The sequence below is a fragment of the Terrapene carolina genome, unplaced genomic scaffold (genome assembly GCF_002925995.2).
Source record: "Terrapene carolina triunguis isolate 2854851 unplaced genomic scaffold, T_m_triunguis-2.0 Scaffold558, whole genome shotgun sequence".
Taxonomy (NCBI): Eukaryota; Metazoa; Chordata; order Testudines; family Emydidae; genus Terrapene; species Terrapene triunguis.
The window spans coordinates 2,564,234-2,581,559 of NW_020664909.1; the positions used below are offsets into that span (position 1 = coordinate 2,564,234).

General features: G+C 43.5%; 1 protein-coding gene across 1 annotated transcript in view; it reads right to left on the reverse strand.

The window, feature by feature from the left end:
* ABI3BP (ABI family member 3 binding protein) overlaps window positions 1-17,326 on the reverse strand; it is a 292,470-nt gene that overhangs the window by 192,852 nt on the left and 82,292 nt on the right. Inside the window, exons 4-6 of the mRNA XM_029913250.1 lie at window positions 17,050-17,164; window positions 16,060-16,491; window positions 3,631-3,812 (exon numbers count right to left, since the gene is read on the reverse strand). Coding sequence (XP_029769110.1) covers window positions 3,631-3,812; window positions 16,060-16,491; window positions 17,050-17,164 — 729 coding nt within the window. The remainder of the gene's footprint in view (window positions 1-3,630; window positions 3,813-16,059; window positions 16,492-17,049; window positions 17,165-17,326) is intronic.

Below are 17,326 nucleotides of genomic sequence, written 5' to 3' on the forward strand. Positions count from 1 at the left end.
GCCTCTCGAGCCCGAGCGGCGCTCATACCGGTGCCGGGAGCTGCGCCTCGACCCCGATCGGTGCCGGTCGTCACGGCGGTGCCGGGATGTTGAACGGCGCCGCGAGGAAGATCTGGGCCGCGAGTACGACCGGTGCCGAGGTGACCCTCGGCGCCGGGACTCCGAGCGGCGTCGGGACCTGCTTCGGGATCTGGAGCGGTGCCGAGAGACTCGTGCTGGCGACGGTGGGCGCACCAGGGCAGGCTTGCCTCTGGACTGCAGCACGCGTGGAGCCACCGGTGCCGGGAGCTGCGACGGCGCCGGCTCTGTGAGGGCGATCAGGTCTCTCGCCGTGGCAAAGGTCTCCGGGGTGGAAGGGAGACAAGGTTCCACCACCAGCCTTGGTGGTGAAACAGTCCGCACCGGACTCAACGGCCTCGGTGCCGGAGTCGACGGTGTGGCCGCCTGTCTTTGGCGGTCCAGCTGCGGACGCGGCTCTACCCCCGGCACCGGGGGAGCCTGTATCTTCGCGGCAGCAGCGTCCCGTGTCTTAGCGGTCTTCTTATGGCCCGGCGAAATGGATCGGTGCCGAGGCTCTTTGGGCGGGCGCGGTGCCGACGTCGGTCGGTGCCGGACAGTCTTTTCTGCCGCACCGGTCGGGCCCGCCGGGGCGCTGCGCACCGAAGCGCTCGGTGCCGGGACAGGGCGCGCCGAGGGAGGATCTGGACTCAGCGCCGCCTCCATGAGGAGCTGTCGGAGCCTAAAGTCCCGCTCCTTCCTTGTCCTCGGCTTGAAGGCCTTGCAGATAGGGCACTTATCTGCTGGATGAGTCTCTCCCAGGCACTTCAAGCAGGAGCTATGCGGGTCGCTAGTTGGCATGTGCTTCCCGCAGGACGCGCACGGCTTAAAGCCAGGAGCCTTGGGCATGGGCCCGGCTGCGCGCCGGGGGGAAAAGGGGAAAAACACCCCCTAAACCCCCGATAACAACTTATAACTATATCTATATACACTATAACTAACTACTAACTAACTTGAACAACTATCTATATAACTAAATACAACAAGAGCAAAGAGAAGCTAGGGAGTGTGGAGATCAGCTAAGCCGCGCTCCACAGTTCCAACGACCGTCAGGGGCGGTAAGAAGGAACTGAGGGGGCGCTGGGTCGGCTGGGGTATATATCCAGCGCCATAACGGCGCCACTCTAGGGGGCTCCACAGCCGACCCACCGGGTGTTGCTAGGGTAAAAATCTTCCGACGATCGTGCACGCGGCGCGCACACACCTAACTGGAATGGATATGAGCAAGCACTCGAAGAAGAACATGGGATTTCAAATTCCAGATATTTTCTGTAGGAAACTAGATCCACAATAACTCCTACCATTTTTGATAGTCAAATGAAACATTTAGATCTTTGTTTGTTTTGTTTAAGTGTACAGGAAACCTCACCGTATGTGAACAGAATGAGTGGTATTTTTATGTGGTTTACTTTCTTCTTTTGTTCCCATTTTCTTCCTTGGACTGCATTTTACTAGGTCTTTTCTAATATACTATGCTATTAAAAATCTCCAAAGCAATGTATTTTTATTAGAACTTTCTTCTTCCAAAAACATCATCTCACATGTATTAAATGTTCACTCAACTTACATTTGGATCATTAACTATTTAAACAGCTTGATGGGACTACTATAGGCTGCTGCAGTGACCCATAAGGATTGTGATAGGCTGCTGTAAGTTAGAAGAGTTTCTGGAGCTGCTTTAAATTATGCTGAGTCAGTACGGTCCCCATCCAGAATCTGGGGGCCTTCTAGGGGGTGGAAAGCCATCCCACAGTTCCCCCTCCTTGTCCTGAGCCATGCCAAGCTTTAACTTGGCCACAGTTTGAAATTGAAGCCCAATGTTTTTCTGAATCTCATCCAAAAATTGGACTGAAAAATCTTACATAAATAAGCTTTCTATTCTTCCTGTTTCCAGTTGAAATAGAAATACTGAGTACATATTTCTACGAGTGTTCACGACACTCTCTCTTTACCCAAACAGTACGTCAATCAGAAATTCACTTATATAAATGTTTGTGGAAAGTGAATTAAAAGGGGCTGTGAATGCCTGCAGAGCAAATCTGTGGTTTATTTAAACAAATGTTTGCAAAAAAATATTTTTTTTTTGCAGAATTTGACTTGCTTTCTTTTCCAGTATAAAATGAAAGCTATTGTGCAACAAATGTTCATATAATCAGCTGTGCAATTATTCATCAACTGGGATTTATTCAAATAAAGAGAAAATCTATTTGAAAACTTCCCTCAGATGTGCTTTTTGTTGGGAACTTGCATAGACCAGTGAAATAAGATTTGGGATAAGAGTCCTAGGTTGGTGGCTCAAATCCTGCCCACGTCAACAGAGAGTCGTTACTATTTGACCGTTGTTCACTATAAAACAGGCATAACACCAACTCCCTACTTTACAGTGGTATTGCAAAGATAAATTAGTCAATGTTTGTGAGTCTTAAACATTACAGTGGTGACAGCCATTGAAAAGCCATGAAGAAATAAAAAAAAAACAAAAACCCTTTGTGTTCAGGGTTTGAATGGTGTGCAGTAAGTCATATTGCAACCCATCAAATGAAGGAGATCAAAAGAAATATTGAACTACTTCCCCCATTTATTGAGTGCTATCCATCCTATGCACTGAATTTGGCAGGGATCCTACAGAGAAAGCAGTAGGCCAGATTCCACAGAATGCTCCACAGTCCTTTTACACTGGTTCAGAGTCACAAGAGACTCAAAAGGGGCAGATTTAACCCTGGGGGAATACTCCCAGATCAGAGTGATACAGAGCTGCTTCAGTGGTAGAGCTGTTAGGGAATTTCTTGACTTGGTGTTTTTTCATCAGAAAATTTGCTGTCTCTATGAAAATCTGACTAAAGATACATTTGAGAGATACAGAGAAAGTGCATGAGTGCACATACATAAGTGCACTTTGCAAAGACTCTGATTTGGCCAAATCAAGAGTAAGTTTTCACCAGAGCACTGAAAGGATGTTTCAGTGAAGGGAGAACTACTTGTGAGTCAGAATTCAACTTTATTATTACTACTACTATTTGTACTGCAATAGTGCCTAACAGCCCCAGTCACAGACCAGGACCCCATTGTTCTGGGTACTGTACAAACACAGAACAAAAACACAGTCCCTGCCCAACTTACTACCAATTTGAAATCAATAAGTATAAAGAAGTACGAAAATACTCAGACTAGGAGATTGCTCCTGCTCCAGCTGAAATAAATAGTGAAATTCCCATTAATGGCATACGGAGCAAGGCTGACTCCAGCCAACAGTGCAGCCATACATGGGCAATACTTAAAATTGCTCCAGTCCCATCACTGTTTCAATTATGGTGACTTGCAACATGTTTTTATGTTGTTTGTAATTTGAATGGAAAATGTTTCAATTAGGTAGGTAACAGCTTTTTAAGCAGTATTTCAGGTTTTACAGATTCCTATAAAATATGCTATAGACAGAGCTGGAATTTATTCACATGACCGACTACCCAACATGCCAACGAACTGGTCTATAATAGATTACTTAAAAAGAATAAAAGAAAGTTTGCTGACAAATTAGATATTTGTAAGTTCAAGGAAATACTGCTAAGTACTTACTAAATAGGATGGTTTTATGATTGAAAATCTTGCTCCAAATCCCATCTTCTGTGTTGTCTTTCACTCCAAATTCATAAGGCGTGTTGGGCTTCAGATTCTCCACCACTGTCTCCGTAGTTGGACAAAGCTGAAAACCCCAATTCTTGTTTTTATCCTTTTCCCTGTAGCGAACTGTATAAAATCTGTTCAACAGAAATGAAAGAACTATTCTTCACAAAGAGGAAACCAATTCAAATGAATATTTTCTTAAAATAATGTTTTCCACTCTTTCATATATCTATATAATTTGGGATCAGAGAAGGTTTTCCTTGTGGGTTTCTAGAGAAAGTGGTATGAAATTTCTTGAAAATCCAGAAAGATTTTCTATACAAAAGGCCAGTTCTCTTGTTTTTCTAGCCCCTTTGAGTCACCAAAGCAACACAAAGATGCTGGGAAAGCCACTGTATCTCCCAAGCTGGGGTAGAGCCAGCTAAGCCACTTTCTATGTAAACACCCTCCCCACCCTGCAACTCGCAGCAGAGGGGGTACATTGGGAGTAGGAGTGAGTGTAGCTAGAGTGTTAATGTGCGTAACTATTCTCCCCTTTTGGACAAGCCCCTTTGTGGCCATAGCCAGTAGGTTTACTTTATATAGCCCCTGTGGTGCTCTCTAAAGTATGCCAGAACGAGGCCTGGTGCGCTACTGGCCCCTGGAATCAGGGAGGCACAAGCAACTCCTCGCAATCCCTCTCCCCCCACAAGAAGATCCTGAGTGCAGCAGAGAATCTGGCCCTATATTTTTAAGAAAGATAAAGTATAGTAAATAAATAATATTTTAGGCTTACATATGTTTCTTCCAAGGATCTCAGAGAGCTTTAATGTAAAGTTCAATATTATTGCACACACTTTACAAATGGGGAAACTGAGGCATTACCTTCTGCAGTCTAAATTTAGTATGCAGGGAGGAAGGTAGGAGGAACTTTGAAATTAAAAATATATTCCAGTAGGATTTGCCAGATTCCCCCCCACCCAATCCACCATCCTGAAAAATGGTGACTGTGATGTTAATGAGTATGAGTCACCGTAATATAAACTATCAAAAATGTGGAACAAAACTCACATGGCCTGCCATAGCTTCTCATATTTAATATGCACACTACATTACTGCCAAGTTTGGTGGGGGAATGCAAAGATATTTGGCAGCATTTTAACTGAAGTACTGCTGAAACTTGTTAGACATACCATAAATAAATAAGTTTAATTTCCTCATCTGTCTAACATTTTCATCAACAGAAAAGGCATACATTCTGTCCAGTGGTATTTTTCTTCACTTGAAAAATGACTTCAGAAGGAACTTAAGGACATATTAAAAATATTTTCCCTACATGACAAAGAATCACTCAGAAATCACTAAAAGTAAAAAAAAGAAAAAAAAGACAGATCTGATTTTTTATTTAATTAAGGAGGTTTGATCCATAAATTGTGTATGAAGAAAGGTGGGAGGGAGATCACAGGAAGAAAGGAGCCTTAGGAAAACAATACAAATTACTCTTTAATCTACTGCAAAGGTCTAAAGTAATTATATCCTGGTTAACTTTATTTCACAGGCCTAACATAACATAGCCAAGGCATGAACCCACCCGTGCCAATTTTACAGCAGAGTGGTTGGAGCTAGGATTGTTGTAAAAGATGGCTGCTGAACCCAGTGAACGTTCTACTTCATTACTAAAATACTCCCAAAGGCAAGTTGCAGTTCCCAGATTTGTGAAGTTTCCTTTCACAACTTTAAGGAGCTGGGTTGACTTTTTCTGTGCGTTTAACCTGCACACTTAATATTTTTTCAACAGATTTAAATGGGCTTGGGAATTTAGGTCTCCTGATGGCATGTCATATTGCAAACCTTTGCAAACTGCCAGCTAGTTTCCTGTCTACAGCAGTGCTTCCCAAAGCCGGTCCACCGCTTGTTCAGGTAAAGCCCCTGGCGGCCCGGGCTGGTTTGTTTACCTGCCGCGTCCGCAGGTTCGGCCGATCACAGCTCCCACTGGCCGCGGTTCGCCACTCCAGGCCAATGGGGGCTGCAGGAAGGGCGGCCAGCACATCCCTTGGCCCGCACCGCTTCCCACACCCCCGTTGGCCTGGAGTGGCGAACCGCGGCCAGTGGGAGCCGCGATCGGCCGAACCTGTGGACGCGGCAGGTAAACAAACTGGCCCGGACCGCCAGGGGCTTTTCCTGAACAAGCGGCAGCCCGACTTTGAGAAGCACTGGTCTACAGGATGGCAAATTGTGAGCAGGATTCATGATAGGGGTGAGAGTTAGATACACTTCACTGACAAGTTTAGCAACTAAAATATATTCCTATTTGTTGTACAAACAAGATCATGACTGCTTGTGGTTATTAGATACCTTGACACTTTTTGTTAGACAAGAGGGGAAATCCCAGATCCTCATCAAATTCAAATTCTTAAATTCTCCTAAATTCCTCTTGCACTCTCATCTGGATACAGTATTATTCACGTCCACCCTGAAGAGGGATGGACGTGCCTAACCCGATTGGTGCTAGGTCACAGTGCCTGCAGTGAGGAGCTGGGGCCAGCCTTACGGGACGAGACATGCAGCTGTGGGGTGAGTGCTGGATGGGCTCGGTCTCCAAACCACTTTCAAGATTTCACAGACTTAATTTAAATCCATGCTTTCTGTGACCATCATATTAAAATCGTAGCCTTAGCTATAACACTTCATATTGGGCTGTTGAGACATTTAATTTATATTTGCACAGCATTTTGAAATCCCTGAATGAAAAACAGTAAGGATAAAGTATAATTGTTTATGTATTTTCAAATTTTAGGAAGACCTAGTGATATTTATTTTCTATTCCCTGCAACTCATTTACTGTCTTTTACTCCCACGATAGTTTATGGATCCAATGCTATTTTCATCTTCAGAAAATTTAAAACACTAGTAGCTATCTATGGTACTCATATGATCCCCATCACCACAGTATCTGAACACCTCACAATCTTTAACGTATTTATCCTCGCATAGGGTGACCGGATAGCAAGTGTGAAAAATCGGGACGGGGGGGAGAGGGAGGTAATAGGAGCCTATATAAGAAAAAGCCCCAAATATCAGGACTGTCCCTAAAAAATCAGGACATCTGGTCACCCTATCCTCGCAACACCTCTGTGAAGTAGGGAAGTGCTACTATCCTCATTTTGCAGATGGGCCATAGAGAGACTAAGTGACTTGCCCAAGGTCACACTGGAAGTCAGTAGAAGAACAGGGAATTGAACCCAGTCGTATGGTAGCATTCCAACCATTGGACCATTCTTTCTTCCTTTAACGGTACAGAGCACACAGCAAGTTAACTCACCAGAGCGGAGGAGATTACTAATTGGTACACTGACTTGACTGCCCCACATGCATTTTGGTCCAATGTGTTTAAAAGTAAAGGGAGGGGAGTCACTGCCAGAGAGGGTTGGAATAACTGTCCCTCACCAGTCCCTAGTGTTTAACTTAAGAAATCGGTTGACAAAGAAGGCCACCACTGCCATCTGCTGTTCTTGTGGCCTGGGGGCTTCCTTTTCACATATGCTGTTCATGAAATCAGCCATCTGAATTGGAGAGAGAGTAGCAGACAGATTAATAGGGTGGCTTCAAAGGAACTACCAGGCACAATCACTGCTCCCTTGCAGCAGCAGAAACTTTCTTAGAATGGAGGAAAGAATTTCCCACTTTTCTCCATCTCTGTTGGTCCTGTGCCCTTCACCCAGGAACCCTTGCTGCTTAAATTATCCCCTAACACCGACAGGATAGAGATGGCAGCCCCAGTATCAAAGATTTAATTGCCATTTTCATTTCTTTCCTTCATTTTTTTTTACCCCTCCCTCAACAATTTTTTTTGTTTTAGCTAAAATCAAGCAATCAGCAGCCACAATTAAAAGGCACGTGTGCAATAAAATTAGACTTGTAAGAATTTCCTTGTGCCACTGATATACACACATGCATAGAGAAAACCTACAGGTTTTGCACTGGAATTTCCAACCGAAGTTGACAACCCAGATTTTGTCTGTTTGGAAAGATATGGGGAGACCACACTGCAGAACCACATGCTTAATTTGTAACGAAAGAAGTGCTGGGGCTCAAGCAGTTAGGTGCCAGGGCTCAAACCATTTTTTTTACATTCATAACTGATACAGCAAGCCCAGAGGTGCCAGAGCTATAAACTGCCAAGCCTAGAGGTGCTGGGGCTTAGCCCTGGTAAGCCTGGCACAAATTAAGCACTGGCTCCAGAGGAATTGATAGGATGAGGGGGTGAAATGGGGGTGTCCACAGGAAAGTGTGTGTGGAGTGCATGCACGCACACACACACACACACACACACGTGTACATACACCTGTGCAGCCACACAGATGAAGCATTGCTCCCTATATACAGCCCCAACACCCAATCAAGTTATTCCTACCCCTTAAGGAGGAACAATGGGCCAAAGAGTAGGTAATACATACATACATAGAGAAATATAATACTGACTCTTTTGCAGCATGCCATTCAGGGCCGGCTCCAGCATTTCTGCCGCCCCAAGCAAAAAAAAAAAAAAAAGAAAGAAAAAAGCCGCGATCGCAATCACGATCGGCGGTGGCAATTGGGAAAAAAAAAAAAAGCCGCATTCGGCGGCAGCAGTTCAGCAGCAGGTCCTTCGCTCCTAGAGGGAGTGAGGGACCTGCCACCCCCGAACTGCCACAGGTGCCGTCCCTCTCCCTTGGCCGCCCCAAGCACCTGCTTGTTAAGCTGGTGCCTGGAGCCGGCCCTGATGCCATTCCCCCTCCCCCACACACACATACTTCCCCTCACCCCCAATAGTAAGAATTTTGGGTTTGTATTTTAAATACATCCCTATTGAAATACCCTCCTCCCTTCAAAATAAAAGACTCTGAGATGAATTGGGGTGGAGAGAAGGCAGATCAGTAAATCATTTTGAAAAAAGGAAAAAAGTAGGAAGTTATCAGTATTTAACAGCTAAGTATATGCAGCAAACTTAACTACCGGCACACCACTGTATTTCTCAGGGTAAAGCCTCACATCAGCCCTTGGGGGTGGGTGTATGTAAGAGAACACAAATTGCTGTCCCCAATACAAAGCAATCAGCAATGCATAATTCAAGCAAAACATTACTGTAGCTGTCACAAATTCCTGACTCTTCTCTGTCTGAACCTATAAGATATGAACATAAGACTTCAACCACTGTTGCAAAGTCTGGTTTTATTTGTAATCAGCAAGAAGACATCCCCCATCCCCTTAATCAGGGCTTTCAAAAAGAGACATACTAGGTGGGAGTTTATTTCAGAGCAGGTTTGTTACTGTTTAAAAATCTGTCTATATTTGCCTGCCCACAGTTGCTAGACTCACAACTCTTGGATAAGATTTTCATTTTTGGAGGTTGCATTTTATCATTAAATACTGTATTTTGTGTCCAGAAAATCCATTTCTGTTGCAGTCAACAGTGCTTAAAACATCTCAGGGTTCACTCATTTTGTATTCCACCTGAGTCCATTATGGCACTTCTGATGCCCCATAATAATGAATCTCTTATAGACAGTATTTTCCCAGGTCACGGGTTGCACCTAAATAGGGTACTTCAACAGGTCCCTGGGAAGGCAGGGGGCAAGGTAGAGGCATTTCACCCTCCACCTACACAGATATTCCATTCCATCAGAGAACAACTAAACCAGGTACCTAAAAAGCCCAGCCACCGCAACAGTCCAAAATACAGAAGCTGTAAGCAGAAGAGAAGTATTGTCGCAGGCAGTTGACAGCTTGATGATGCACAGAACTCACCAGGAAAATGAGCAGGGTAAAGAAACACACAGCCTAAGAGCAAGCAGCAGCATGTTAGCCAGGTACATAGTCGTCAAGGCCAAAAAGGATCACTGTGATCATCTAATCCGACCTCCAGTATAACACAAGCCATAGAACTCCCCCAAAATAATTCCTTTTGAACTAGAACGTATCTTTGGAAAAAACACCCAATCTTGATTTAATAACTGAGGTTACTCAAAGTGGGCTTCCTATACATAGGTGATTAAAAATCCAGGAAGTGATCATTCTTGAAATTCCCATCAGCAGGGTGATATCAGCTCTGGGAAAAATGCACACAACACCCATTGAAGGTAATAGTAAAAGAGAAAAAGAAAGGAAAAAAAAAAAGAGGGCAAAAACCACTTCTTCATTCAAAGAAAATCTCTTGGGCCTGATTGTCCCCTGCCTTGCAAACTGTGGAGTCATTTACACCTGTGAAAAGAGAGTGTAAAACATTTCCATTGTGATTAAAAGGCATTTTACATTTCTTTATTACTCAATGAACACAGAATGTGAACGACTCCACAAGATGCAAAGCACTGGAGACTGAGGCCTCTATTATGTAATACTTAGCTTAGTCCCAGTCTTTATATACCTAATACAAAAAATGACTGTGAGTAGCGAGCATTTCAAAAGAGCGCATGCTATACATCCAAGTGGTCTGAAATATGTTCCTTTTATCTAGAGACCCACTTTTGCCTCTGCCAATACAAGCTTTGCAACTCTTTTGGGAAGCTGGAGTAGGTCCTACTTTCTGAGACATGTATACAAACCATTTCGATTCAGCCAGAAAGGCAATGTCTTTCCAATGCACCAATAGTCAATGAGTTCACTGCCATGAGCCCAATTAGAGAGACAAGATGGGTCAGGTAATTTATTGCACCAACTTCTGTTGGTGAGAGAAACAAGCTTTTGAACTTACACTGACCTCTTCTTCAGGTCTGGACCATAAATTAATGTAATATTAAACAAATGGAGGTCATTTCAGTGCCATTAAATTTCTGTTCAAAGAAACTTAGTCACATTTTGAAAACACACCACTGAATTATATCACATTTATGCCTGATTTCTCTTAAACTAGCTGTTATTACATGCAATACCTACAATTTATATAACAAAGAGATTAGAGAATTTATTTTACTCTACTTTTATCTGACAAGGGTATGCATATAGTCTGTTCACTGTTTCCCCCGTATAGTCGATCTGTTACAGTAGTCAGTTTTCTCTGACAGAGTTAGAGCCACATGGTCTATATATAAAAGACAAAAATTATCAAAGCAGTTCCCAGTGTAACTCCCTATTTTCACATGGTGAATGTTTTAGAATATTATGGCCTTTTTGGCTAAAATTTTTAGCAAAATGACTTCAATTGTTTATAGTACGAGTACTGCAACAAGCACATTTCCCTCTGCTTAAACAAACGCTCAACATATTTCCCCCCAAAGCAACAACATAAAAGTAGCTGAACATTGAAACTTCAAACTCGGTGTGTTAATAGTCTCTATTGAGGAACTCTGCTGAGTATGAAATACAACAAAGGACTGAGTATCTTCAGTAGAAAATTAGAAAATTAAGTTGTTAGCTGTGCACTTAAAAACACGGTTAGATAGTCACAGCTGGGTGTGTTCAGCTAGCTTTTTGGATTTAAGGATTTTTATAAGCCCTGCTGGTAATGCTGTCAGAACCATTATGCTCCATGAGGCAACAAAATGCTCTGGATCTTTTTTCATTCCTCCCCCCTCCCCCGCCCACCTCTACCCTTCTTTAAATATCTACAGGAGGAAATTAAATGAGAGGAAAACAATCTCTTGCAGATGCAATATTAAGATAGTTAATAGCACAAACAAAAATGTAGGAAATGCAGAGTGTTTTATTCAGCCTTAGTGCATATAATACTTTCGATTCCTATTTTTCTGATCAAAGATCCAACTGTGTCTGTTGGGGAGAGGTCTGTGTTGGGCATGGTGCGGAGCTGATCTGACATGCCTGGGGATGTTCAGGAAGCGTTGCACCACAGTAGAGACTCTTTCACGGACCTCCAGGGAGAGTAAATATATTGCTCACAAAACGTGCTCCCCCTCCTTGAACAGCCAGCTCCACCACAGCCCATCCACACCCTGAAATCTTAACGATGGCTTGTGTCCCCAGGAGCACTAGACAGGAGCTGGGCCTTGCACTGTCCTGTGTACAAAGACTAGTTGTGCTTAGCACTTGAATAGGGAGCACAAAAGGAAGGGAGAGGAAGACACCTTTCACCTCCCCTTCTACTCCACAGAGTGCCCTCTTGTGTACCATAAAAATAGGGGATGTGACATGTGGCTGAGCTAACACTGCTGGTGGAAACTTAACATTAGCACTTCCTGACTTTGTGTAACCATAAAACCGCGTTAGCAGTTTTTGGCATTTAAGACATTAAATTAATACTATTGTCTACATACATCCCCACAGTTTTAAGGCGGTGACCAAAATATTTTCAATCACTTCAGGTAGATCACAGCCTTAGAGCTTGACCCTGCAAAGAGCTGAGTGCCACCTAAATGATGTTGAGCATCTTCTATCGCTTCTCTGGGCATTGAGGGCACTGACAGCCTTGCAGGAGGCATTCAGCACCCTTATGGAGCAAGCCCTTAATCTGGTAAATTGTGAAAAGGGTTGGAGGAATATACAGTAATATGAAAGCAATACTAAGAACTGGCACAGATAAAGCTCCTGTCGATATGGATACAGAGTTTACAAACATGTATTCATTTTGTGCCGTTGCACTCTATATGATTTTATGAAAATATGCTAATGAGCGTGACTATAATGTAACTGGAATATGCTTCATGCAAAAGGTCTCTTGTAAGGTATCATTACAAAGCTTATAATCTACTGAGTGTGGTCATCCTATTTGTATAAATGTATAACTCCTGTATATGAAACTAGAAATATGAAATGTAACTCTGAGGTCCTATTGTAATTATGCAAAGTGGGAGCCATTAATGGTGGTTTGGAATCTTGATGGCTCCCATCAACTAGGACAATTGACTGTAGATGGCTCTGTTTATTGGTAAGTCTTCCTGTATACTTGTGCTGGCAAGCGGGTAATGAAGTATTACAGTGACATGTGATCATGTCACATGAACTGGAATCCATCTTTAACCTGGTGCTTTTCCATTTAGAAGGAGGGGTGGGAACACAGAGAGGGACAAAGGATTCCCACCTTGTGCAAAAGATATATAAGGGGGTGGAACAGAACAAAGGAGGCTGCAGTCATGAGAAATCCCCTAGCTACCACCTGAGCTGGAACAAGGACTTTACCAGCGGAAAGGATTGGGCCCAGACTAGAAGGAGGCTAGTCTGTCAAAGAAGCTTATTGGAACATCTCTGAGGGTGAGATTTACCTGCATTTAGCTTCCTACTGTATTAGGCATAGACTTGCGTGTTTTATTTTATTTTGTTTGGTAATTTATTTTGTACTGTTTGTTATTACTTGGAACCACTTAAATCCTACTTTTTATATTTAATAACATCACTTTTTACTTATTAATTAACCCAGAGTGACTATTAATATCGGGGGGGGGGGGGGGGACCAAACAGCTGTGCATCTCTCTCTATCAGTGTTATAGAGTGTGAACAATTTATGAGTTTACCCTGTATAAGCTTTATACAGGGTAAAACCGATTTATTGGGGGTTTGGTCCCAATTGGGAGCTGGGTATCTGAGTGTTGGAGTCAGGAGCACTTCTTAAGTTGTTTTCTGTTAAGCCTGCAGCTTGTGGGGGAAGTGGTTCAGACTTGGATCTGTGTTTGCAGCAGGCAAGCGTGTCTGACTCAAACAAGGCAAGGTTCTGGAGTCCCAAGCTGGCAGGGAAAACGGGCTCAGAGGTAGTCTCAGCACATCAGGTGGCAGTCCCAAAGGGGTTTTTGTGATCCAGCCCGTCACACATTTGGGTTATGATTAACATCATGTATCTGCAGAACATGAATGCAAAATTCACTGGAAGTAATAAAACAATGACAATAAAGTCAGCGATGTCCCTGGGAATAAAGCACCTACTCATTCAATACTCCAGCATGCCAGCTACTCACAGGGCCAAATTCATTCAATGTGTAATTCCACTGAACTTGACAGAGTTACATAATGGATGAACTTGGCCAATGAACTCATGCTTTACCATATGTTTTCCATCTCTAGAGTCAGTGATGTGTCCAGTAGCTGGTTCCAAAGCAACTAGCCTATATTATGCAACATTTGTATAACAGCCTAATGTCCATTCGGACATCTGTCAGATGGTAAAATTTAAGACTGAACGCTGACTCTGTTTCAGATCATTCAAAGCTAGAAATTAAAACCCCTTATGTGGACTCTAATACACGCCTCTTGCTAAGAAATCACATTTACCACACACTGCATGTAACCAGCACAGAGGTTAACCACTGCACAGAAATCTTAACACTTCACAAATGATTGCTTTATGTGTTTCAAAATCTGGTAGTAGCTAGAATGTGCCACAGTGAAAAATCTCAAAAACATATTTTATAAAGTAAGTCACCCTACACCTGAAATAAAAGCTGATGCTTGTGAGTCACTTGAACAATATTTACTTTGATACTTCTTAAAATGGTATCAATGAGTTATTTATTGGATAACTTTGTGAACAGAGCTGGCAGAAAAAAGGGAACCCCTTTTCTGCAAAAAATTGGTATTTCTGCGGGGGAAGGGGGGGAGAGGGAAATCACCTCAAACCAGACAAATTGTTTTTCATGGAAGGGGTTCTAGAGAAAAATTCCATTTCAGATGAACTGCAATGAAATTTTTTAGCATCCTGGCTGCCCACTGGGAAGAGACTTACAGCTTGGCTGCTGGAGAGGCAGAGTCTAGGCACTCAACCTCCCTGTCTCCCCACCTCCCTCCCACCCGCAAGCTCTGGGTCCCGACAGGCAGAGAGTCTGGGTATTCAGCCTCACTCTCCAGGTCCAGAAGTCTCATAGGTAGAGAGCTATGACTGTAGGGCTTTTTGCCTCACCAGCTGCCAGAGCTGTGGGGAGGAAGGGAGGCAGCCCTCCGGGAAAGCTTCTGTTAATTTCACTGGGAGAAAGTGAAATTGAGAAGGCGGACAAATCCATTGTTTGGATTTTTCTTACAGAATTTTTTTCAGTAAAATTTAGATTTTCTTGTGGAAAATTTCAGTTTAGCAAAAAGGTAATTTTTAGTTGGAAAATCATTCCAATGAACAGTTTTCCAAAAGCTCTACTTCTAAATGCTTTTTTCTTATAGAGATTATTGGCTTTACTAGCCCTGCACCTGAGCAATGTCTATGAATCACCCTTATATCTATCGCAATTGTTCTATATGAATCTGACATTTTAACACTTTGTTTTAACATTTTATAGCTGTGAGATCTTAAACCTTGTAAATTATCTCACAGGACAGCAATTTTAGTTTACTTACTGGAGATTACTATACTATATACAGTTAAATTTGAGCTCTGCTCGGAACTAGAGAAACCTATATTGTGTATTAAATCTTCTTCTTCGGCTATCCCTCAATACAAGTATCAGGGGGTAGCCGTGTTAGTCTGTATCTACAAAAACAACAAGGAGTCTGGTGGCACCTTAAAGACTAACAGATTTATTTGGGCATAAGCTTTCTTGGGTAAAAACCTCACTTCTTCAGAGGTTTTACCCACGAAAGCTTATGCCCAAATAAATCTGTTAGTCTTTAAGGTGCCACCAGACTCCTTGTTGTTTCCTCAATACAAGGATGATGTCTCCTGAGGTGGCCATGGAAAATATGCCCTTCCCCGAAATTTGAGTACCTATCTGGAGTTCCTGCTTCAGGAAAAGTTTGCATCTATCAGTACCCAGGATTGGGTCAGAATTCATCAGAGAATCATCAGGATGCTGCATTAGCTTCCATATGGCTTAGCCAGTTATGACTGCATGCCAACGCACAGAGTTCCATAGGCAGCCCCTTACATCCCTGGCACATTTCTGGAAATTTTCAAACCCCAGTTGAATCTGGCACAAATGATTGTGTCACCTACGGACGCATAGGCTACCTTTACCTGAAATGGACCACATTTCCACCTCTCCCTGCACTCACCCAGTTCACTGTTTTCAGGCGGCTCATTACACCGCTGAGTAGTTACAGATCGGCATACTTACAGGTATGGCAGTGTAAGGTTATTATTTTTAAGAAGCAGAAATACCCTAATGGGTATTTCCAGGAAAAAATCACTTTCAAGGAGTTTTTACTGCTTGCACTTTCTGGTTGCCATTTTAAACTCCCTGTGGTGGAAGGTGGGGAGGGGGGAGGGAGCCACACCACTGGGACACAATCCACCATTAGCAGATCCATGGTGCTAGCTGGGGCTTCTAATAACTTTTTCATTGGCTCATAGAATGGAAATTCCTCCCATTCATATATTAATAAACATAATGGAGCCAGAAACTTACCAGGCTCTAGGGCAGCTTCTGTCCCATCTGATTCTGCTGCAGGCACCGCAGCAGGCTGTTCCTTGGGGGGCGGGGGAGGAGTCGGGGAGAGCATCAAACAGCTCCTCAGTTTGGCTGCAAGATGTGCTGTTGCTGGCTCCCATCAGTGCCCAACTTGTATTCTGGGGCCATCAGGGCACCATCCTGGCTGACAGGGTCATCATGCACTACCACTGGCTCCAGGCTGCGAGCAGAGCCCAGCACCTGGTCAAATTCCTCATAAAACGGACATGATGTTGGCAAGTTGCCTGAGGTGCCGTTCTGGTCCCTTGTTTTCCTGTATTCAGTCTTGAGAAGCTTAATCTGCTCCCTGCACTGGTCACCGGTCCAGTATATTTGCAATGCTGCCAATTTCTTTGCTATTTTTCTGATGGTGTGGCTGTTCCTGCTACTCTTACCAAAATCCACTGTTTTGCTGACCTCACACCAGAAATTTACCAAAATCTGGTTGTGTTCCTGTGACCATGAAGCAGAACGCTTTGCAAAAGGCTGCTTTTTGTCAGTGTCCATTGCAAACACAGAAGGCTTTCTGATGGTGTGTTTGCACCTTGGTGGTCAGAAGATAATGGAAGGATTAAATGCTGACTCACCAAGTTGCTGCACTACACCAATGGGAGTTGCTTCTGTTTCCCCTGGAGTCAACTGGAGATTCTTGGGATAGAGAAGACAAAGGAAGTTGGCCCATGTGATTGAGAGATACTTTTAGAGGACTCCCAGGATCTAAGTTTGTGGGGGTGAGCTGAATCTGCAAAGCAATAGGGTTCTAACCTTGGGTCCTGGCTTGACTTCAGCTCAGACCCTCCAACCCTACAGGGTCCTAGGATCCCAGGTCCAACCCAGAGTCTGAGCTTGTGTTTCCACTGCAGCGTAGACATATCTGTGATGACTTGAGAAATGGATGTGTTACAAGTGAGTTTATTGCACCATAGGATGGGAAAAAATACAGGCAGTCCTTGATTTTACAACGTTCGACTTATGACAAATAGCACCTATGACATTACTGAATTGACACCCTGATTTGACTTATGACATTGGTTTCAACTTTATGACGTTCGGTCCCGCAATGGAGTGGATTGCGGTTCCGAGTTACGATGTTTCAACTTACGACACAATTTTCAGGAACCAATTGTGTCGTAAGTCCAAGGACTGCCTGTAGATGTAAATATGGTTTGACTCCAGTAAATGGTGAGCAGATAGAAATAACTGACTAACTCTAAGACCTAGGAGAGGACTGCTAGGAAGCATGAATTTTAATGTCTGGATCTAGGTGGATCCAAGAAAAATACTGTCAGTCAATGGGGGGAAGTAAGAGGGTGAACTGAAGGATGCAGGGAACCATGTGTCATGCTTTTCCTAGCTGCTTGTACCTACACCTCTACCCC